The sequence below is a fragment of the Opisthorchis viverrini genome (assembly GCF_000715545.1).
Source record: "Opisthorchis viverrini unplaced genomic scaffold opera_v5_176, whole genome shotgun sequence".
Taxonomy (NCBI): Eukaryota; Metazoa; Platyhelminthes; class Trematoda; order Opisthorchiida; family Opisthorchiidae; genus Opisthorchis; species Opisthorchis viverrini.
This window is the reverse complement of record NW_008751834.1, coordinates 315594-339204: the sequence shown is the minus strand read 5'-3', so window position 1 is coordinate 339204 and position 23611 is coordinate 315594. Positions and strand designations below refer to the sequence as shown.

General features: G+C 45.3%; 4 protein-coding genes across 4 annotated transcripts in view; 2 read left to right on the top strand and 2 right to left on the bottom strand.

Moving 5' to 3' along the window:
- T265_07605 (hypothetical protein) overlaps positions 1-22584 on the bottom strand; it is a gene marked incomplete at both ends in the record, with an annotated part of 34174 nt that extends 11590 nt beyond the window's left edge. Inside the window, 14 exons of the mRNA XM_009173169.1 lie at positions 2852-3170; positions 4595-4811; positions 5021-5091; positions 6282-6424; positions 8946-9011; positions 9805-9919; positions 10699-10778; positions 13141-13394; positions 16361-16522; positions 18089-18223; positions 22052-22178; positions 22217-22344; positions 22392-22466; positions 22501-22584. Of these exons, the coding sequence (XP_009171433.1) occupies positions 2852-3170; positions 4595-4811; positions 5021-5091; positions 6282-6424; positions 8946-9011; positions 9805-9919; positions 10699-10778; positions 13141-13394; positions 16361-16522; positions 18089-18223; positions 22052-22178; positions 22217-22344; positions 22392-22466; positions 22501-22584 (1976 nt within the window). The remainder of the gene's footprint in view (positions 1-2851; positions 3171-4594; positions 4812-5020; positions 5092-6281; positions 6425-8945; positions 9012-9804; positions 9920-10698; positions 10779-13140; positions 13395-16360; positions 16523-18088; positions 18224-22051; positions 22179-22216; positions 22345-22391; positions 22467-22500) is intronic.
- Positions 7926-12076, top strand: T265_07606 (hypothetical protein; the record flags this gene model as incomplete). The annotated part of the gene is made up of 2 exons (XM_009173170.1): positions 7926-7938; positions 11820-12076. The coding sequence occupies 2 exons, from the start codon at positions 7926-7928 to the stop codon at positions 12074-12076; spliced, it is 270 nt and encodes an 89-aa protein (XP_009171434.1).
- An 866-nt stretch (positions 22585-23450) lies between the features above and the next one.
- Positions 23451-23611, top strand: part of T265_07604 (hypothetical protein) — a gene marked incomplete at both ends in the record, with an annotated part of 4690 nt that continues 4529 nt past the window's right edge. The window contains one exon of the mRNA XM_009173168.1: positions 23451-23517. Within this exon, the coding sequence (XP_009171432.1) occupies positions 23451-23517 (67 nt within the window). The remainder of the gene's footprint in view (positions 23518-23611) is intronic.
- The window catches only part of T265_07603 (hypothetical protein), a gene marked incomplete at both ends in the record, with an annotated part of 4790 nt that continues 4637 nt past the window's right edge, over positions 23459-23611 (bottom strand). Inside the window, one exon of the mRNA XM_009173167.1 lies at positions 23459-23563. Within this exon, the coding sequence (XP_009171431.1) occupies positions 23459-23563 (105 nt within the window). The remainder of the gene's footprint in view (positions 23564-23611) is intronic.

The following is a 23611-nucleotide window of genomic DNA, read 5'->3' as shown; positions in this document are numbered from 1 at the left end:
CTGTGAAAATTGAGGTAACTTTTATAACGAAAGCAGATTGATGTTGTCAGTATGCCGGGCAAAGTGGCTGGTGAACTGGGTCGTGAGTATTCACCGATGCGCTACAAGGAAACACGTTCAGGGAGCTGTTTGGTGTGGAAATTTAACGTCCTTTAGCAACAAGGTGGTCGATCTAATAGTACAGTAAATGGATGGGTTAAACGGTATACTACAGAAGCGAACCCAGAGCACTCAAACGTTTTTTGGACATAATCATCACCATCACCATCAGCTGTAAAAACAGTGGTTATAGCTGCCACAGATTCGTTCACCGACAATTCGGGGAGGTGCAGCAGGAAGCTATGCACTGATGCAGCTGGTAGATGGATTTGTCTACCACAACCGGCTCATCCGCAAGCATGGGGCTGAGGTTCGAGTTCACCCAGTCTTGCACTAGCAATTTACACTTTGCAGGGGTGAAGCGCATGTAGAACTGTGAGGCAGAATTATTTACATTATTTACTGTTGTCCGCATTGCAGGCTCAAGAAGAGCTATGCCGTCTGCGTACTCGATATGTATAAACGATTGCCCTGGGAGCGCCTCGACCCCATAGGCATTAGAGGCAGTCACGGTCAAAAGTTGGGCCATCGGAGTGTGTGCTTTTTGGAGCCGACCTTTTGTAACCCGTCATTCAACGGGGGGAGGGGAAGAAGCATAGACGCTTCCATAAATATGAACATACCAGTCGCCTAGGGGAACACCTTACTGTCTTCACACTCCCATTGCAGAGGACTGTAAGACTTTACCCACAGATCGCCTCGTGGTACGGGATCTGGCTGTTCTTGGTCTGACTGCTTCTCTTTGGCCTTCCTGGTATGGTTGCACCTTGTGGAACAAAGTTCCAGCCAGTGTAGTTCGCGGGATCATTGCAGCATTCAAGTCAGATCATCACCTCAAGCTGACAGCTTTAGGAGGCGGAACCATTCCCCAACTGCAAAAACTATCACTGAGTGACGCAGTTGGAACGATATTACTCGCCTACTAGACACCCTGAGGATGACTCCCAACTACGTTTAGATGGAATAGGTGAGCAATATCCATGATATAATGAGATCAAACTTCTGAATGAAAATGTGAGCCCATCCTATGATGGAAGTGCTGCATCTGTTTTGAATTACCGCATCAGGATCCTCAGTAAAACGGTAGGAAAAGTAACCGGCGTTTTGGCTTGAAGCCTTTACGGGGGCAAAAGGCTAGTGGTAATGAATTTACCATTCGGAAATTTGGTGGTCTGGCCGCCAGTGACTCCCATTGAATATTCTCGCACAGACTGGGTTCGTAATAACTGTCTACTTCAAACTATCGCGGATCTGCACAAAATATTATTCTTTGACATATAATCGGAAACAAAAAGTGAATACTTCTGTGAGACAGGAGCATAAAAACCGGTTAGGTACACAGAAATAGAACAAGTTTCGGACTTGGCTACGGAGTGGAAGCATGTGTATGATTTAGAGAAGTGAACCTAGTAGGCACGACGGTGATGTGAACTTCGTCTAACTGGTTGGTACGTCGAATTAGCACTTTCCTATGAGAAGTCATCCGAGGTATGTTCCGAACTGGGAGGGCAAGAAGTGATACACGCCATAAAGAAAGAAATTAAAAGCTAAGAAAGTCATCTGTTGAGTGATCCATAAATGAACTGGAAGACTTTAAAAAAACGGAGGCCGATAACCACTAAAAAACGAAAGCCTTGGACGATGAACGCATCGGAGCACTATAACCATCATGTGAGGCTGATATTTACTCATCACTGGTTGTGGAGTACACAACGCTCTTGGCTTTTCGAAGTGAATGCACTAAACCATACTATATAAGAGTTGTCTCAATCAAAAAACACTGGTTTGTTTCCTTACATTACTGACTTGACTCACTTTACCACCTGTGAGTGAAAGCATCAAGCATCAGAATGGAACGACCATCTCTAATAAGGAGGAACGCCTTGACCGGTGGGCTGAATACTTTGAACAACAAATGTCTTGGCCACCAGCCGGCACTCATCTACAGCCCACAGGTGAAGTAGAACCCTGGACGGTGAACGTGGAACCACCTACGGCCTCGGAGGTTTACGACTGCATATGTTCTCTCAAGCGCCACCGAGCTCCCGGTCCGGATGACCTTCCACCTGCACTGTTCAAAGACGGGGGTGAAGTCCTCAGTCAGCACCTGTCCGACTTGTTTGCTTGCATTTGGGAAAAGGAGTCTGTCCCAGACAACTGGGGAGAATCGGTGATAGTGCCCATTTTCAAAAAAGGGGCGCGTAGTGAGTGTGCTAACCGCAGGGAGATCAGCTTGACCCCGGTTGTAACGAGAATGTTGGCGTCAATTGTGCTTCGTCGCCTTACGGTGGCCCGTGAGATGCTGACCCGAGAGCAGCAAGCGGGATTCCGGCCTGGTAGGGGTTGTGTTGACCAAATCCTCACACTGCGTCAGGTGCTAGAACAACGACATACGGCTTACATTACTGACTCGACTCACTTTACAGATTAGCTAGGTTTGTTGTATCGTTCAAACTGAAGTTCGGAGTTATACGACTAACCTAAACAATCTAACTGCACAGCTGGTTCAAACAAATTCCGAATGACAATCAGTACAAGTACACACTTCAAGTATGTGTTCCATGTTCAGCTGTACATAGCCACCATGTCATTCGAAGGAAGCATGAGGGCAGAGATGATTCCGGGTTTCCCAAGCTTAGACAGAAACAGTCGGAATGTTGAGGTTGGAATGGACCTTCCGGTCAGTAATTTTGCGTCTTAACCACGGAGCTATCTAGATAAGGCGGAGTCCTATTAGGTTGCACAAACTTACTTCATACGCAGCTGTTGTAGTTCTATCGCTCGGGGGGCGAAGGATGCGTTCACATCAATGAGAGCCGATTCAATATTTTCTTGAGCAGCCAAGTTCTGCCGAATGAGACCGATCAGAGGGTCGTGTTTTTTCAAACGTGTGTCAAATAGTTTGTCCATTGTGGATTGATCCATGTCGGAGGTTAAAAGATCACCGGTAACGTCGTCACTATGCAGCGCCTGTCGTAGTTTGTCCACAAAGTCCGTACGCTGCTGACGCATCTCTTTCACCTTACCGAATAAGCGTTGGGCGTCATTTAGGGACTGAGATAATGCCGGATCTATATCAAAAACATACAAGGAAAAGGTCGTAGCAGTCCCGCACATAGATCCAGCTGCAAAGCGGTGACGGGTCAAACAAAGGTCTGAGCGGTAGCTCAACGTGACCTATTTGACCGCGTCAGGATTTGGTGCGATCATGGATGTACGACTGACAGGTTAAATGGGTTTAGACCAAAACAGCCTATTATAGTTAGGGAAACAAGTAATTACCGAACACAGCTAATAACAGTATGAACCCCAGGGATCAGTAAACAATACAGTGTACTTTTGAAACACAGCTGACCGATGAGTTCGATGACTAAACAAACAGTAGACCAAGCAATCTGGGTGGAAACTGGAACGAAGAAAGACATTGGATTGCGGCCACACGTTGTGATGGTGCGAAGAGGATCACACGGGTTCTCTGCTTAATACAGCTATTATAATTCTTCGGTGACTCGGGTGTCATCTTTAGGGGTCAGTTGGATCAGTAAGTTCTACTACACAGCTTGTGTTTGTGATCAGTTGACGGAGGAACAGTTTCCATGCTAAGTATGACGTTGTGGTGTGGTCGCGAACAGGAAGTTGATGTGGACGGAGATAAAAACGGGTAGACTGAGGTTCAGCTAGCAGATGTTGTAACCTAATCTGACACCGTGACTTCACTTTTTTCAATATAGTGATGTCGATCCCCATCAGGGCAGAAAAATGTGCAAGTTCATGCCGTAGAGTAGAACAAGAATGGGTGCAGTCGTCATGTGCTGGGTGTGATGGAGCGACACGCAGAAAAATTGCAAGTTCATGCCGTAGAGTAGAACAAGAATGGGTGCAGTCGGTCAAACAAAACTTCATATTTTTCTCCTCATCATGTGCTGGGTGTGATGGAGCGACACGCAGAGGCTGAAGATGGATTGCTCGCATTTTTCTCTACTTATCAATTACTCTAAAACAATTCCCTTGTGATTCACGAAGGAGAATCAATTGTCGCAAAATTTGGGTGTTGGATATTTCCAACAACGACTGTTACCTATTTTTCGAAGCTATCGAAATGCATTTGAAGATTTTCTAGGGAGATTAGAACGATACCTACAGGTTTATTAATGAGGTATGCTACCACTGAACAAGCATTTCCCACCTGAAACGGCACTGAATTTATTGACCAAACCCCATAGAAGTAACGGAATATTCAATCACTCCACAAACTTAAAAACCTGTTCTTGATTTGTAAGAGACGTGTTTAGGAACTGGGATTAAAAGATAACCGGATCCTCTACAGTTTGGTCTGAAAATCCGGATAGCTGCAAAACAGTGAAATGCGATAGCGTTATTCGCCAATGAGGAGAGTCGAGGTTGACTAAAAGGCCAAACGCCAGTGGATTCGACATCAGAAATGCGATTAAACCGAACACCAATAAAACTGGTCATCCCTGATAAATGAAATTACCGGCAATCAGTGCCTGTACGGAAGGAAGGGAGCTAGCAAGCTGCTCAACCGGTACAGCCAATCGCTTGATGGTAGGAAGATGCATTCCCAGTATATCGCGTTGCTGCAGATTTGACTGTTTGGCCTGGTTTAGCCCCCCGATTAGGCCAAGCAAGCGATCCGAAATCACACGAGCACGAACCGAAAGTGCTTTAAGTTCTTCTGTTTGTTTCACGGCCTAATTGGACAGAGAAAGGAAAGTAAACGATGCAACAATTTAGCATCCCTATGGTTCGGGAACGTGTTGGGAGAAAGAAGACCACTGTGGTGCATTAGAAAATCCAATACCAATTGGTGCAAATAAAGTTGATGGTCAACAAGGGGATGAAGACCATGCCAATTGACTGAAACAGCAATAGCACTTGCCAAAATCGCATCCAAACGAACTCGGAGATCATCCGATTGGGTTCGGACTTCTTGAATTTCCGAATCTAGGTCGATACTCGCCGTCGCCAAACCTAAGGGGGGAAACAACCGAATTTGCAAGTTATTGTAAGGTGATGGTCCGTCTCTTTCACTGTAAAGTACCGAATGATTGTTGTTCGATGGCATGAATTCTAGAGAAAAAGTAGGAGTCAACGATTCAAATAGTAGCGAAAACCAGGGAATAACTGGTATAGTTTCCAAGAAGCGCGACTTTTCGGAAGTTTAAGCACCACAATAATCCACTAGATGGACTAAAGAGCAGTGCTTGATAGGGTGAATGCGCAGCTGACAACTGGGTAGTCACGTATAATGTGTATAAGAGGAGTGAATCCATCAATATGTCTTAATTATTGTGACTAACCGTTTCGGGAAGATATAAGTAACATGGATTGCAGGTGTTTATATCCGATGGTCTCCGGCAGGATTTGCGAAAATCTTAATCCAGTCTTGTTCCTAGTATCAGGCAGGATAAACGGACTGAGATTGAGTTGACAAAGGTCTAAGAGGTCTCAAGAGGTTCGTCTAACCTGCACGCACCCTAAAAAGCAAACGGCCGGTTCCAGCAGTTGTGAAATCTAACTAGTAGTGCGATTAACTCACTGTGACCAGCATCCGAACTCCAGCTGTAATGGGTTCGCTGCCAGCTAACAGATAAAACACAACTGCCTTGACTTGAGGTTGGCAGTCAGTCACAATCACAACTAACAATGAAAAAGTCGGTTTTCCTGTTTGTAGTGTTGAGTTCAAACCAAGAACCAAGCTGAGAAAACGTCGTTATTGCAATTCATCAATCACATAGTGAAACCGCCAGCTCAAGATCCCTTCAGTAAGGGCCTTCGCCCCCTTATCAGTTCAAGAAAGCCGGAGAAGGTACTAGCTTACTGAATGAAACGTCTGTGGATCGAAATTAACCTTGGCGTCTCGACTGCTATTCTCTAGGCTAGGGTATCCTGCCACCACCCCAGCTCTCGTGTTTCGTTCGGGTGGCATGGCAGCTAAGCACCGAAAAGGTGTCACAGCTGAGAGATTACGATTCGGATTTGCATGTCGATGACAAGCAGTCGTTCCTTTGTTTCCCCCGAAATAAATTCTGATGTGAGTAGTTTAATCAGGTAAATATTACACCACAGCCATAGATGTGCGGTTTGGAGTGATCTTTTAACAAAGTTACCAAAAGGAAGGAAGACAGAGAAGGAAAACACAGAAGAACCAAATAACTCACTTTGCATCATCTCGGACAGCTTTCGTTCGGGACCTTGCTCAAGCGCACTAACGCGAGCACAAACATCATATAATTCTTGTGGAAGCGGTGGGTCAGGCAAAAGCATGGACTCTGGATCAACATCAATACTGGTCATGAATTCCCTGGAGAAAAGATGAAAGATAAACGATGCACACCGTGAAAGTAAACGAACTGCACAATATTCTCGTTAAGAGATGGTGAGTGTGGATCAACGCTACCGCTTGAGTTGACTTTGCATGCACTGACTTTCAACGCCATCCGCTTCATCATGCTGAAATGTCACTCCTCGAGTACTTATAAAAACAAGGTCTTGAACACAAACCTGTGAGCAGTGCCGAAAGCAAACAACACACACCAGTGCTGTAAACTCTCGTTTTAAACTTCAACGCGGTCAATACTTGATGAAACTGTGGCGGCCAGAATCAACGTACAATGTGTGCACAGTATATGGTGGACGGCGGTACAGTAGGAAACGTACATTTGTCTGATGCAACATTCCAGCGAAAGTGGTCATCCAATCCAATCTACAAATCATGCTCTATACAGATTTACAACTGAACAGTATCAACGACCGAGGAGCCTGCTAGACGGAAAGAAAACACTAATCACACGTTCGCCTGTTCAGAAGTGATAACGCAGGAGCGTTCAGCGCAAGCGGCCGGAGTACTGTAAACAACCTCGCCTTAAGTACCAGAGGTGTAGAATTCAAACGATCGGAGAGTTGCATTGCTGGTGAGTTCTGATAGATGTAACTTCAGAGTCTAGAATTTTCACGTTTTGGTGTGGATCAATTGGAACGGTATATAGGGGCAGAAAGCGATTCGCCCAACGACTGAAGTGGATGAGAATGAATTAAAACACCCACCAAAATTTATCGGTTGAATGCATGAATCGAACCGTAATTTCCTGAGAGAATAAAATACGATCTGTGTTCATTCTGAAATATTGACAGACTACAGCATTTGGTACCACTATAAGCAAACAGCATTCTGCTGTGAGAACTGTTTGTGCTGTTATAGGTGAAGCCCAAGAGTGACAAAAACTGCTGGTCCGGAACCGGATATAAAATATCTTCGTTTTAAATGGTCACGGATCTCACTAGATGACAGAGTGTGGTCTCCCTAAGAAGGACTACTAGTCGAAGCGATCACTGACTTCAAAACAAGCATTCTTTTAAGGAAACTCTTTCTATGCCTGACTGCAATTCCAGGAAGCACGAGGGATGAGACACTGTCAAGTTGACCAAGCCCAAACAGGGGAAGTCTAGATGCTGAAGTTGGGTTCGAAAAACGCACCTACCGGTTAGTTCATTTGCGCACGAGAACGAGTACATATCTAAAGGGCGCACTGATCGGAAAATTGTGTGAACTTTCATTTTCCTCAGCTGTAACACCTTTTCGGTGCCCAGCTGCCATGTCACCTGAAGGAAGCACGAGGGTTGGGATATTGCCAGGTTGTCCGAGCCTAGACAGGGGAAGTCGAGAGGTAGAGGTGGGGTTCGAACCACAGACGTTCCCGTCAATAAATTCGCGCTCTAACCACTTGAGTCATCTCACCCCCTAACTTCCATTTAGCACCAGCTTGAGTAGAATCGTTCGATATAGATTCCCATGATCGGCTAGGATGAGAATTCCAAGTTAGCACTAGCCCAAAGATGTGGATGTGCACCTACAGCTCCGCCTACAACTCCGGATGCGTTAGGGCTATCATGTCGAAATAAACACAATTTCGATGTGATGGCTTTCATTTCTTCCCAAAGTGAGAGTAAAGGAAACGGTGCATCACCCACACACAACATGTATAGTGCGCTCTCAGGACAAAGGATGACATCATGGTCGGTTAAGTCAAGCTCAAGCTACCTCTACATTCAAGTGGGCACTAAAGATGACTAGAGGAATCGGGTGTTTTGAATGTTCTTACAGGTCAGTGGGTTCACGAAACTAAATCGGTAGTTGGTGCTGGGCACAAAACTGATTAAGGTTGAATATCACGTTTCCAGTCATCTATAAAAAGATCTCGTAGGGTGTCAGTAGAGTAATCAACAGTATGCTGTACCATGTATCACACCATGAAAAGTTGGAATATCAGTAGGACTGAAAGTCAACTCCCTCCCTCCTTGACAGCGATCGAGCGTGACGTTCCCTTGCAAGCGGCCCTTCCAGAGGAAGAAAAGTGTACTGAAAATGACCCCACACTATTATCATTCTAGGATTTTTTTCAACAGATCGAGATAAGCTTTGGGGCTACATTATTAGGACAACAAAAATTATGGAGATCGACTTAATCAGTTGGCCGTATCTTACCCTATAGACTTCCTTCAGACTGCATGGCAGTTGTGCACTAAAATGCTGGCACACGTGTGAAGCCAACATGGTTCGTAAAACTAACGGAATTGAGGAGTAAAACGAGAACATAGACAGGTTGAAGGAAGTCACACCACTGACCTTATTTGCCAGTGGTTATTTCTACAGCCTCAAGTCACATTTAGTGTAGAAATCAATGGTCAATCCGTCCGCTGTGCACACAAACCAGTCGATGCGAACTGAAATGAACTTAATACTCGTTTACGTTCGGAATTCCACTTAGACCGAGTTCTGAAACAAGTGTACGGAGAAAATACCAATCGATTTTAAAAAGACTTACTGCAAGGCAACGTCCTTAGCGTCAACTTCGGAAGTGATACTTCGCAGCAAGGATGCTTTTCTTTCGCTGTAAACAGGGCAAACAATGAATGATCGGCAACAGAACAGTAACTCCTAAGAGAAACGAACAATGTGAAGAACTTGCCATTTCACCTTCCGATTTCAACGCTCAAGTATCGTTCAAGTGAACCTGTGCTCAACGGGTGAGAAGCACTGCGAAGCGTTTTGTTACATCTGATATGCGCACCTCACAAAGCACTAAACAAAACCAAACATAACACCTTCAGCTAACGGTGACTGATCACCACTTCATGGGTTCGAGAGAGCTCAACAATTAATGCGCGACATGAAGGTTCGTGGTTCGAACCCAACCCCGGCATCTCGACTGCTTCTGTCTAGGCGTAAGAAATTTGACAGTACCTCAGCCTTCATGCCTCCTTCAGGCAGCTAGGCACCCAAAGTGTGTTACAGCCGAACGATCATAAGAGTATTATTACCGACCACTAGTTTAAGTTGTACTCGGAAATAGTATGACGTTACATAGCCTTCCAACAAACATACACCTTCGATTAATCCGACTCATTTGGTACTGTCCGACTCTTCGAGTGAAGCAAAGTTGAAATTGGAAACGCAGAAAGAAGCAAACTATTTGAGTTTGACATTTTTACCTGAATTGTCCTTAATTACTTTTGACAGGGTGGTACAACACCCAATTAAAATAAAGCTCTGACATAGTCACCAGACCATTAGTGGCCGAAGCATACACCATTCCATTCATGTTACTTTAACCTAAGGCTACCGCGATTAGTAAAAACGGATTAACAAAACACGTTCATTGAAAAAGTCAGACAATAAATTACCTGTAAATGGAAGTTGCTTCCAAAGTTTTCATAGGGACTAGACTTTGGAAGATGTCCGGACCACGTACTTCGGGATCATTGTGGTCAAACGGGACACCCTTGACGAGGCAAGCAGCTGAAAATGACAAAAATATGAACATTCATCTGGGAACGTTAGGGAAGTGATAAAAACCGCCTGATCAAAGAACTGCCGTTCCTTGTAAGTCGCCAAAATTTCCACGAAGAAGCATTTGTCGTTCCAGCATATGGGATTCATTTGCAGCGACAGCATTCTCGTTTAGATACTCCTCTCCGCGTCTTGGCGCATTCCGGCAACTCCTACATCGAAAGAGTTAGCCAAACCAACCAAAATAGCGATGATAGAAAAACAGGAAGATTGTCTGTGCAAAAATGACGCCAGTACAAATTCCAAAAATCCAGCTACCATTCAAAATATATCAGGCGGAGTTGTGTACATCATGAAAGGTTGAAGGTGACAAATGGCTCACACGAGCATATCCTGCATGATTTGTTTTAGCGAGAAACAAACCGTTGTAAAGAGGATTTTACGATGCAAAATACGGGGGACTGAACGAAGGAAAAGTTGCGGCATCCGAACATTCTTAACGGTATTCGAATACGTCAGATATAGGCTGCAGTGGGTATTGTAAAGGATGGAATTCCATTTCCAAGGAATCCGAGGAGCATGGAAGCTACGGCTATAGCCTCAAAAAAGTTTTTAAAAAAACGGGTAGGTGGCCAGCATAGTGCAAGGATGCTCGATATGAGAGAGCCACCTGGGTCCACATGAATAACCAGAGAGGAAAAATCTGGACTGTATGATCGGCAATGGACACCGAACGAATAGACAGAATCATGATTAAGCAAAAGAATACCAATGGCATCAGAACTCACGTTTCACTTGTTCTAGCGAGTCCGCGCTTGGAACAGTTTCGTGATAAATGAAGTCATTGTCCTTGATCAGAGCAGTCAATCTGTGCAGAAAGCCAGAAGGAAAACAGAAAAGTCTTGATCAACCTTAAAGAATGACTGATGCATTAGACGGCTGACTGGAATGCCTCCGAGAATATTAAGTTGCAGTAGTGTGCTAAGCACACTCCTCACGAGAACTGTTTGGATGTGTGTGTGTGTGTGCGTATTCACCTTTGTTAACACCTGGGGGCTGTCCCACATCAGCCGACAGCAGATGACCTTGTTATGCTATCTTGCTCGTATGATGAGCATCGTGTCAAATTTTGTCAATTATTCATACACGCGACTTCTCTCTGGGTCGGTCCTGGTTCCTTGTCTCTCCGATAGCTGCTATGATTGAAATTCAGCAGTACATTAGTCAGCCGAGCAACCCAGTAACGCATCCCCTAGAGCAAACATTGTGGGACTCGGTGATGAAAAGTTGCCAAAATGCATTTGATCGCAGCTGATTCACTTTTAGAGGAACAGTGTACCACTGACCTAATCCTTTACATGTGGAGTAGATCTCAGCGTCCTTGAGACCTGAACAATTTATTCTGATAGTAAAGTGAGTACAATGAATGTTCCGTACATCAACACAACCAACAGAGGAAAATCACGAGTCCATGGACACATGGCCTCGAAATCTTGAAACAGAACTTATTGTTCTGCATCAGTAAAACAGCATAATGTTAGTCAGACGTGAATGTCGCCACGGTGATGCGGTCATACACCGTCTGTCTCCGTTCCGCGTATTTATGTTAGACGGCAGACTCACACCCACCAGTAAAACAACCGGCAATGTGTTATTGTACGGACATATGCACATGCTATGGTTGGCATGTTCTATTAGGTGTGAATTTGTGACAGTGATACACAGACTCTACCATCAACTGAGTTCATTTTATTCGAAAGTTGGAATTCTTTCGATTTTGCTGACTGATGTTGTGAACACTCAAAAGTTAGTTCTATGTGGTACTCACATGAAGCGAACTCAAGACGACACAAACAGTTTGATGCTTTACGGTAAATACTTTTACCAAGGCTTTGTACGGTTTCGTCAGGAAACATATCATCGTTAGTAACGGAACAGGTACCGGGTCAAGATGGCGAGATGGCTGTGGTTAGGGGTAAGACAGCACAATGGTTAGAGAGTGAATTTACTGACCAGAACGTCCGTAGTCCGAACCCGACCTCTGCCTCTCGACTTTCCCTGTCTAGGCTTCGGCAACCTGGCAGTATCCGAGCCCTCGTGCTTTCTTCTGGTGGCATGGCAGCTAGGCGCCAAAAGGGTGCTACAGCTGAACGAGTTTTTTTATAATATTGAATGACGCCCTTGCATCGTTCAGCACAGAATTGCGGTGTGGAAGAGGAGGATGACAAAAGCCTCAGAGAACGTAATGTTGCATGGTCAGGCCGTTTTGGACTGGTCTTGTGGTACTCACTACACGATTGTAAGTGATGTTTCTATAACCAACATACTCCATATCGATTAGATGCTCCGAGACCAAAAAAAGAAACAAATGAGGAAGGGAAGGAGCCTAGTGCTAGGAGAAATCAGGCATCTCAAGGTGTCTACACTTGCAAAAGTTCAACCAAGCAGTCGCGATAGAAACAGCGAACCATGCAACACCAAGCTCTTATTCTAAAGACCACATCTGGCTTTCTCGATAAAAAGTTGCGGCCTGTAAGGCAGCAAAAGTGGCGTGAAGACCTTCAAATAGCTAACTGGTTAAGCTGTAAACCAGTGAGTCACATCGCTTTTTAACTGCTCCTCCTTGAGCCTGGGCAATTTTATAGCTACTCAACCCTTGAGTATATTTTCGGCAGCCAAATCCAGAAAGCGAACAAAAAACTGAACGACTTCTTGTTGAACATGGTGGTGGATCTGGAGGTTATTTCGTCCACCTTACCCACCACCACAGGGACGTCTTAGACTAGTTCGGCTACAGAAATCACGTCTCTGCTTGTTCTGCGAACTTGGCAACACACTTATTGACGGTCAGTAAGTGAATACCTCCAGACAGAGCTCTTGATTAATAAGGGGGTAATGAGTGAATGCTATCGAAAAATTTTCGGTAGGATTACACAGGTGCGGATTGCAAAAGATGAAAACTCGTAAACTATTTGTGAAATCCCTATTCTGTTGAGCTGGTCTGTAAATGGCAAACGCGCATCCAGATCATGTGAATACCGCGACAGCAAAACGAAGAAAAGACATTAGATCCCTGGCAAAACCACTAACCCACCGCTACGCACAACTACGCACTGATGATGTCACCTCGATTGGTGATGAAACGTTTGCAACCAAATTGCCCAGCTCAGCGAACAAGCCAACGACCACATTAGATCCCAATAAAATATAGATAGAACCGAGTGACTTACTTGGTCTGAAAGACGCTACTGACATGTTGGATGTTGTTTCTCAAAGGACCACCGGGGCTAACAGGGAACGGTTGTTCCGCCAAATCTTTCACATCCTTCACCAGCTTCTCAGCCTCACCAATGCGTTGAACCGCAACCTGAAACCACGCAATTGCTCGTCCATACATTTTATTGTTTTCTTCGTTCTGTCCGGAATAATATGCGGCTAGGGAACCGTAATAAACTCCCTTTACTTGACAACGACGGCGCCAATCCTGATGTACAAGGTCGAGGGAAGAGGGAGTTAAACACATGCACAATTGAAATCAAAAAGCTTGAGCAGGACTTGCGGAAAAGGAATACAGGATAAACGGTTTATTAGATCCAGTTAACGGAGACGATTGCCACTGAGCACGAAAGGTTTTTTTACTCACAATAGGGAGTGCAAGTACCAAACAAGTAGAAGCGGTGAAAAATAAAATTGTGAGAAATTTTGCGTCCAGCTGAACGCCTAAGGTATGCGAGCGAAGCCCAGTTGTATTGCCTAGTTCGTACATCAAGTTCCGTGTTCCATGCACATGGGCCTAGGGTGAGTCACATGGGTGATGCGGGCTACCAGATAACTCCGCATGTGGGGTTCAGCTCTTTGGTTGTACCCACTGAAAATGGGAAAGATGGTGGCTCTTGAGCTGAACCTTCTTGACCAGTGTCCGACATTGTTCCAACAGGTGTACATCAGATACGATGCGTCCAGGTGGATACACATGCGGTTCAACGCATACCGTATGTGGGATTATCCCTAGTGAGAGGGAGTTCGTGGGCGTAATTTGAAGTGACAGACCAACCCGCAAACAGATGCCAGTCCACTATGTTACAAATAATGTGATGAGATTTTAGACAAACTTATCTGTTCTTTTAACCTCTGGAACGAAAGCTGGAGAGAACATGAATGGCAGTCAAAAAAGAAACAGATAAAAGTCATTTACCTTAGCATCAAGGAAGATCTACAGTAGCTTTTCTACTAAACAGAAAAGGCTCAGTAGAAGTGGTGTTGATTACATGACGTAGACTGTTGCGGCATCAGTCGAGCATGCTTGAGCTTACTGAACGGTTGAAGTAGCCGTTGTTAGTGGTTGCAGGGTTCTTTTTCCTTGAAAGTGAAGAGACGCCAAAATAAGTGACGGTGTCAGTTGGATCAGGAGAAGTGTTCTTCTTTGGAAACGTGAGAGTTCGGCCAAACTCTTCTGTTCCCAGGAATCACAATGACTTTTGTGTCTCGGGCGTTCATCACCATACCAGCTCATCCCAACTAGGTACCAGAAAGTTGCCTTTTGAGGTGGGTCTAACTTTGCACACGATCCGATCTGGGTGACCAGTATTCCGTAAGCTCAGTGACCACCAGGAGATTAGTGAATGACACAGATGCGACTGTGTCGGAAGGCACAATCACAATTGCTTTTCAGCAGTTTCGGAACCACATGCACCAGCTCTGAATGAAGTGAAGTGGCTCATTGATGACCTGAAGGTCACATCCTACGATATAAAACTGAGTCAGCACATTCTCCCAAAGAACCCAGTCACAAGTGGGCAGGCAGCTGGTCAAGCCATCACCATCGTCGACAGCATGACATCAGTGTTCAACATTGACGCTTAGCTGCCGTACAACGATTATTAATTTAGAAGCCTATTCTGAAGAAAAAAATAAAAAGGGATGAAGAGGGGACTTAGTGCCTACGTCTCCGGACACTCATTCAGGCAATCTGGGTAGACATTGACAACAAGAACGCCAATGACATCGATTGGCAGCCATATCTTTCAGCGTCTCCAACCAGGAGCAGTGGGGATCAAGTGGTCCCCATCCTCGGAGGCGAGTAACATTGACAGCACATAAACCCTTCGTAACCTTTTCAGAAGAGCTTGGTAAACAATCGGTAGTTTTTATTTGGGCAACGTTTCGTAATCTTTTTCATACCCCTCTTCCGGGTCAAGGGTTGGCCACCTCCTTGCTTCCGCCATTCTGAATTGGGCACCGGAAACACTGGTCAAGCCAGGTCATTTATATATTCAGGCTGCGCGTGAGCTTTTACTAAACATTGGCAAGTGACAATGAAATTGAGAATCTACAAACTGTCAGAGTGGGTGCTCCATAAACTGTGACAACAAAAAAACACGAGTCAACAGGCACAGGATGGTATACGAACTGAAATTAACGATGAGATCCACTGCTATGATGGAGCGTTCATCTGTATATGGGATGAGGTAAGTAGGAAGAACCGATGATACCAGCACCAAAAAGATATGCATCGGGGAAAAAACACTGGAAGCTCCAGCATCAATTAATGGTGTTCCAGTTTCTAGTAGATCTTTTCGAATCTCCGCTGTGATCGCAACTCACATGACAAATACTAAGCATTTAAACTCTGGCTGATCACGACCTAACCAGAGACGAAGCATAAAGTGTACATTGTACTCACAGCGAGTGACAGTTGCCTCTTTGAATTTCTCAAACGTAGCAATTTCTCACGGGCAGCAAGCATGAATCGGCTAAATGCTCACTGGTGGTGGTGAGGTACTTACGAGGCTAATTAATGAGCATTTACGGCTACCAGCCGCTGGGTTACCTGTCAAATTACTGAGACTAGGTGACCAAAGTAGGGCCTCCTCTGTTGGACCCAGTTAGCTCGATGCCTACACAATCCGTTGGAAACAAAATGCTTGAAGACCAGTGTGAGTTGCTATGCGCGCACCCATTCGGGCTGAAGGGAAGCAAATCTATACGCAATAGTATCAACAGGAACAGGCATAAAGATCCATGGTATGGAATCGGGTGAACTTATCGACACGACCGGACCAGTGACGACCGAGGTACGGTTTCCATGTAGTGGCCCTATCTTTTCAAAATTTGGTTAGTCTAGGGATATCAAGTAGGCCAGACAGGTAAACAGGATATGTTAGGGGTACTGGAAGATGCAAGGTTTGATGGCTAATCCAACTCTGTTCCAGTAAGTCAGTCAAGACTAGCCACAATGATTCTCGACTCTTCTGCTTGTCCTCGATAAGGAGGAAGTAGGCAAGTTATTTTTATACTTTTCAGCACAACGCTTATAGGATGAAATCCAGATTCGAAATGTCCTGACACATAAAAATAAGACACCAGTTCTGATGGATGTGAAAGAACACCTTAAAAATCGAAACGGGTATATTACATTAAATATATCCACACGGTTCATCAACGACTTACTTTTTGATACTTTGCAGGGAGGTTGGCAATGACAGAAGGTAACGAAAGTTCAGCAGACGCATTCTCGTAGGTTTGTGCGAGATACTGCGTCAACTTTGCTGTGATATTTGCCGGGCGGTCATCCAGTACAGATTTCTCTACAATGCACTCTTGAGCCTGGGCCTGAAAATGAGGCAAACAAAAACAAAAATAGATTGGTCGATTAACGTTTTGTATTTTTGTGTATTATCGTGGTCGGTGTCCAGATCCTTATAAAAAACCCTTTCGTAAGAACGACGAAGCCCACTAGCCACTGTGGTGCACACTTCGCAGACACCTATCAAGTTAATGTTACACCTGATGTCTCAGTGGCTCAGTGGTTAGAGTGCGAATTTACTGACCGAAAGGTCCGAGGTTCGAACTCGACCTCTGCCTCTCGACTTTCCCTGTCTAGATTTGGGCAACCTGGCAGTATCCCAGCCCTCGTGCTTGCTTCAAGTGGCATGGCAGCTAGGCGCCGAAAGGGTGTTACAGCTGAGTGATGCGGCAGTATCTTCAATCAGATATGGGAAGACGGTGCTCAGGAGTGATTAGTGAATTGGGAAACAACGGAAGATATTGCTCCTTGTTTCTCTACACACCAAACAATGAATATTGACGATACCAACATACTAGAAAAGCATCATACGAAAAGGTGGGCTGCAGATGTCAGTTTCAAGAAAAGAATGAAATGTTTCTAGTATTGCAACCACAAACTCATAGAATCCGATTGGACTTCCCAAGTTCATGTGAGAAACCACATGACCGTAGTGCACTCAATGCCGCAGAGCTAGCTCCAAAGTAGTGATGACGAAGAAATGAGAATCTTGTCCTTCGCGCTAAGACTAAAACCACGAACACACAAATTAATCAGTTTGGAAGCCTCGTGAAAAAATAAGAAGGGGTATGCTGCTGCTTTGCTACACATATTCAGAGGCGTCCATAAGCCTAAATCCCGCAAGTCAAAATAGAAGCCGACACGAGCACAATGTCAGCGAATTAGTCTCCAACTCTGCATGGGTCACGTGAAGCATCTTTCGAGGGGAAACCCCACACAGTGCAGATAGACAGACATTAGCGCTCTTGAACTTCTGTCACGGGTCAGATCGTCCAACTTCATGTTTACTCTATGAATCAGTACATCAACCATGGAATGAATCTATCTGATCCGAGTGGTATACGGTAGCAAGCTAACTACTGAGGGCAGTAATATTATTTTCTGCGTGGCGTCAAATCACCCAGAAAAATGACATACTCCCAAACCAGCCATGTCCCCTTGACTACGTGCAGCTGTAGCACGCTTTCGGTGTCTAGCTGCCATGCCACCCGAAGGAAGCACGAGGGCTGGGATACTGTCAGGTTGCCCAAACCTAGACGGGGGAATTCGAGAGGCAGAGGTCAGATTCGAACCACGGACCTTCACCAAGAGCCTTTCGGCAATAAAATTTACAGACAGGAACGATGTTCTGTGCTGGGGATAGTGTTGTTGAATGTACTGCTCGTACAGACCAACTTTTAAGTGACAAGAGTAAAAAGTGTCTAAGATAAATGCACCTATCTTTATAAAACCAAGAACCCCAGCATATGTCCCATATTCAATGAAAATCAAAAGCAGATCCACAGAAAATACAAAATAAGGCAATATACTAGGCGAGCCGCCTAAAAACCCCTAGTGTACGGGTGATCAAATCAAATTCAGAATAAACATACTGTCATAATCATGCTTAGGGCCCGAATTAATTGGGTGGTCAGATCCGGCGAGACTCCAACCATGGAATGTCGCTCGTTTATCGCATCCAACGCCCAAGCGGCACATTGAAAATGTGTGCAGGCAACCTTCATGCTCTGAAAGAACCACGGGAGAACAATTAGGAAAGCGAATACACAGGGAATAACGCCTGTATATAGCATCTAAGCACTGCGAACGTGGAATCACGAAAAAGAGTCCTGCGGACCACGAAAATAAGCACCGAAAAAAACTAGTTAAGTAGCAACTACTTAACTAGTTTGGCCGACTCAGTCAAAACGAACTGAAGCTGCAGAATCACTGTTGTGTAGGAGTGGGGTGCAGAGAGGGAATGAAACTCACAGAGATAGAGCTCACGACTAAGAGCGCTTAATGTCCTATCAGTTAATAAAATATAACAATGTACCAACACAAAAATGTTAAACTACCGACCCAAGTCTCGTTGAATTAACCCCGCCGAACGAAAAACAACTGCAGAAAACAACCCAGTTTTAGATGATGGTGCTTCTGCGACATCCTAGTATGTAGTACCAAGACAGCCTCACTTATTGCGATGGCACAATGTGGTAAAACTTCAGTCTATATAGCGATTAAGGTTAGGGTACATCTCCGAAGTCGAAGACCCGCTTTGGGCCACGGATTCAGACTTACGTCAACAGGAACATTTTGTGTTCGTGAGACGGTGAGCTGCCTGTAACCTTCTCCCAAAGACGGATCTTGTGAACGCAACCTTTCGGTGACCAACTACCATACCACCAGAAGGAAGCACAAGGCCTGGGATACCGCCAGGTTGCTCAAGCCTAGACAGGGAAGGCGGGTTCGAACCACGGACCTTCCGATCAGTAAATTTCCACTCTTATCACTGAGCCATCTGAGAACAACAAGATCACTATGTTTACATGACTGTAGAAACGACGAGTCTGTTTGTTGCGGTGGCACAGGTTTCGATCGAGTGCGTCTTAGAAGACAGAAAGACGGCTGCTTTAGAGTTGCAGACAAGGGCCCAGATATCATATTGCTAGGTGATACGCATACTCAGGTTGCTTGACTAAGTCTAGAAGTCCATCGTGGTGACCGATAGGCCGTTGGAAAGCAACTTTTCCATTCATTCCAAGACGACACATGATCATGGCAAAAGCACCAACACTGTGTTACTTGGAGGCCAAAAACCACAAACCAGCCATGAACTCAGTCGGACCGGCGGAACAGTCAGGGGCGCCGTTCCTTCTGGAGTTAGCTTGATCCCGATCACGAACTGTGTAGACACACACACACTAATCCGCTTTGAAAATGATGCAAAACTTTTCAAATCACCACCTCCAAAAGGCCTCAATTCTGGTATTACTTTCGTAGCCAATCACCATACTTGTTCTAGTTATAACTTTTCGCCCTGAATCATTCAGCAGCAACACCCTTCCGGTGCCTAGCTGCCAAGCCACCCGAAGGAAGCAAGAGGGCTGGGATACTGCCAAGTTGCCCAAGCCTAGACAGGGGAAGTCGAGTGGCAGAGGTCGGGTTCGAACCACGGACCCTGCAGTCAGTAAATTCGCCCTTTAGCCACTTCAGCCATCTCGCTCTTCATACACGGGAAATAAAACCGGGTCCCATATTCCATGACGGATGGAAAAAAGCAGTCAGCATTTTGAACAGCGAAGCCCATAACACACCGTAGTCTTGGTCTCCCAAACAGAACGTGTCTTCATCTTAAGATCGCTCAAAATAACGACACCTACGTGAAAACCTCAGCCTCTCGTGGTAACAACCGACCATTCACGGAATACGTAGCTTCACCCGGTGTTCCGCAAATGGACAGATGCTGACCATTCGTCAGGTTGGTCGGTAGATCGACCTCCGCCGCCCGATCTTCTACCCTATTCAGTGTCCTGGTGTGATCTGTCGTTGCTTCCTCCGATGCGGTGTCGCACTACCAGAATAGCCGTAAATATCGAGTTGCGTTGGTTCAACCTCTGAGACAGATTGTTTACGTGGATGTTGCAAGTCCCAGCACTGATCACTGGGACACTCCAGTGCCTGCTGGCAGCCGTTATGAAGACTATCAGTTCACCGTAAATTCGTAGTGGAAGTCTCGCAAGAAGCCGGCTGTCCAGTATGTTGAGGACGGCATAAAATCACTTTCCTTTGGAAATCAAGGGGTGTCGTGGTGCACACTACTTTACTGCTTTACTGAATTCCATGAATAGGGAATCCACCTGATGACCTGAACCAACTGATGTTCTCCGGTATTCGCACTTCAGCACATAAAAGGTAAGGCAAATTGAATGCGAATCCAAACCGCTGAAGTCTGTAGGACGTTTGTCTTGATGCGGAAGCCTTTTTAGGTTAACTGATCGATAGCTAGCCACGTTGGGTCTGTCCATACCTATACAGAACGGTCTGATGACGGATCACTCGGTACGCAATCCCTGCAAGGTCTTTTATAAGAAATACGTCCCAGACAGACGATTTCTGAGAAGTTTCTACAAACTTCTTGCGAGTAAGAAGAAAAATAGAACACCTGCAGCTGTTTTACACTGATGCATAGAAGGCTAAACTCGTTCAACTTATTGGAACACAGAGCCAGCTTGTACCAATCCTGAATAAACTATCAACTTTAAGCCGACATGAGTTAATGAAGCACTGCATCGTCAACGGGAGTACATCACTGTTCATACACTGATGCCTTTCTGCCGCACAAACATAATTTATTTGAAAACCTTAGTGAAGAAATATCATTAGATGCCTCACCTCCAGACACTCATACAGAAAGTCAGGACTGAAATGACACCGACTATAAGCCATGCCTTACAGCATCTGCCATCATACACAATGAAGATCACGAGGACCCCATCCTGGAGGGCAAGTCGCGTCGACAGCAATTGGGCTTTTTATAACATCTTTCATACCCATCTGAACGGTTAAAGGTTTGCCAACTCTCTGCATGCGCCACCGTGAATTGGGAACGGAAAACAGCACCTTCCGGAAAATGATAGTTCGGCTGAGTTGTTCCACTGGAGTCCCCGTACACAACCGAACATCCGCAAAAGGTGATGGACGGTACAGCTTTCGTTCATCCAAAAACAACTGCGCCTTCTCCTCTTCGAAGACTAGAACGACATCGTGTACATGTTACAGATCGATAAGGTTTTGGTCAACAGGTACATGAAAACCATCCATTTGATAGCATCTTAGGGTTCGCTTATCACGACGTTTATGAAATTAAGTAGGAATAGAGTGATCATTCCTGCAGGACACTGCTTTGAGTACGGAAGCCTCTGGCGAGCTTTCCGTATACTCATCCGTCCAGAAGTTTTAGGTTAGAACACATTGCGTTCAGACTTCTAGGGCGTTCCTTGCCGAGCAAGTGTGTCAAGAACACACCAGTCGACTGAGTCAAATATGCCTTGGAAATCTAAGAATACCAAAATTATGGTCCGTTCTAGCGCCTAATAATGTTGATATTTTGCCAAAGAAACCCCCACCAAGCGGGGATTCCACTTGATGCTCTCAGGTTAGTGCTTCACAGATCAACATAAGACGACGGAAGACAACTGACAGCGAGACACTTGCTACGATAGGAGTTGAACTGGATTCCCCATGAGTGCCGCATTCACTACGGAACTCCCCTTTGAAAAAGGACACTATCGCGATTTTCCCCAGTTGTCTGGGGAGTTTGCAGTTTTCAGATGGAAGCAAGTAGACCGGACAGGAATTAACCCCACACAGTCAAAAGTTTGGAGGCCCGCGGTGTTAGGGCGTGAGAGACAGTTCAATACTACTTAGCTACCTACTGCATTCATATTTTCGTCAAAGGCGGAACGGGGCGAGATTGCCTCGAGTCGATTTTACAATATACCGAAAGGAAATCAGTGAGGATTTGACTATTGTCAGCCACACGAGTACGCAGAAAGCCCGAATGACGAACTTACATCCGCATCAGGCCTTCGCTCTTTTACTCCAAGAATGGAGTGCAAAGCAGCAACATTATACAGAGTGGAAGCTTCCTCTAGGCCAATATCCGGCGCCTCAATGATACCTCCGGTGAAAGCATCACACCTTAATAAGGTAAGAGTATTAAGGAAATTCCGGCGTACCAGCTCCACAAAACAGCCGTCCCCTCGTCAGCGGAAAACTGAAATCTTCCCTTTAGAAGTTGCAACTGTGCGTAGTATCGTTTAACCTTCGAAAGACCGGCATAATCAATTGAAGGATCAGTCGCCGTCTAAAAGTGGCAATAAGTGCCTCACAGGTGTTCACACGGATTTTTACTTTTCTCGCGGCAAGAAAGTCGTTCAACTCTTTTTTATAAAGATCGGGAGATGTGTGATAATGCCGCTCTATATCCTGAAACAGGATGAAAAATGAACTGGTGAAATACCCTTCGCATAGGCCCCAAATCAGGCAGACTATTGGGCTTTTTTAATGGAAGGCCAAACAATGATATCCTCGGCAGAGTATCCATAAAGTACACCTGCACGTAAGTTAGGCTACCTGAAAAGTCGGAGAACGCGCACGCCTGGAAGCCAGCGCACAACAAGACGAAACCGAGCCAGCTGATTGGTGGGTTCAACACAGAGTCGCGGATTGATGCACAGAATTGAGGCCTTCACTCATGCTTCTCGTATTGACTTCTTTCATGTCGTGCAGTGACTTCCGTTCACCGACAAGGCGCAAAATGTTGCAGCTTCACTTTTAAAGTTCTCAGCGTGGGTAAGCAATCTTCCCAGTTCGAGGATTCAAAATACCGGGCGCGGTACGTCCGAAATCGGTTTCGTTTTTTCCGTTCACCAGGCGCAAAATGTTGCAGCTTCACTTTTAAAGTTCTCAGCGTGGGTAAGCAATCTTCCCAGTTCGAGGATTCAAAATACCTACCGCGGTACGTCCGAAATCGGTTTCGTTTTTCCCTCGTGCAAATTCGTGAAAATTTTTTTCGTTGTTCAATCTATTCACAGAGTACACACGAGTACTTGTTGAATTTTATTACTCTAACAAAACATTTGGGAGATAACGCTTTATATTTTGCGCACATTTCCTATTTTACATCTAGTCCTAAACATGACATCAATTTATACCGATTGCCCCCTGCAGCCGTTGATAGACCACAACGGATGTGGGCGGAATGGCTGCCCATCGAACGTGAAACGTGGTATGCAATGCCACACCTGCAAGGTCTGGTGGCATTTCAAATGCACGGGGTTACAGTACGACCAGATAAGCCGATTAGCTAACTCTCCTGACCCGTTCGTCTGCGCCAGCAGCCTCTACGTCAAGGGTGCGATGCATACCGCAGCGAAGAGGAGTGTCCCCTGAAACGGTACCCAATCCCCAATGCAGATTCAGAAAGACCACTGCCACTGTTCCGCTTTAATCGGGCTACTCGACGCTAAATTAGAGAGTCTTTCAAAGGCACTGGAGGACTCAGGCGCTAAGAATGCAGCGACCTGGACGAAAGTTGACAAGGAACTTTCCTCGCTGAACCAATACCTCGC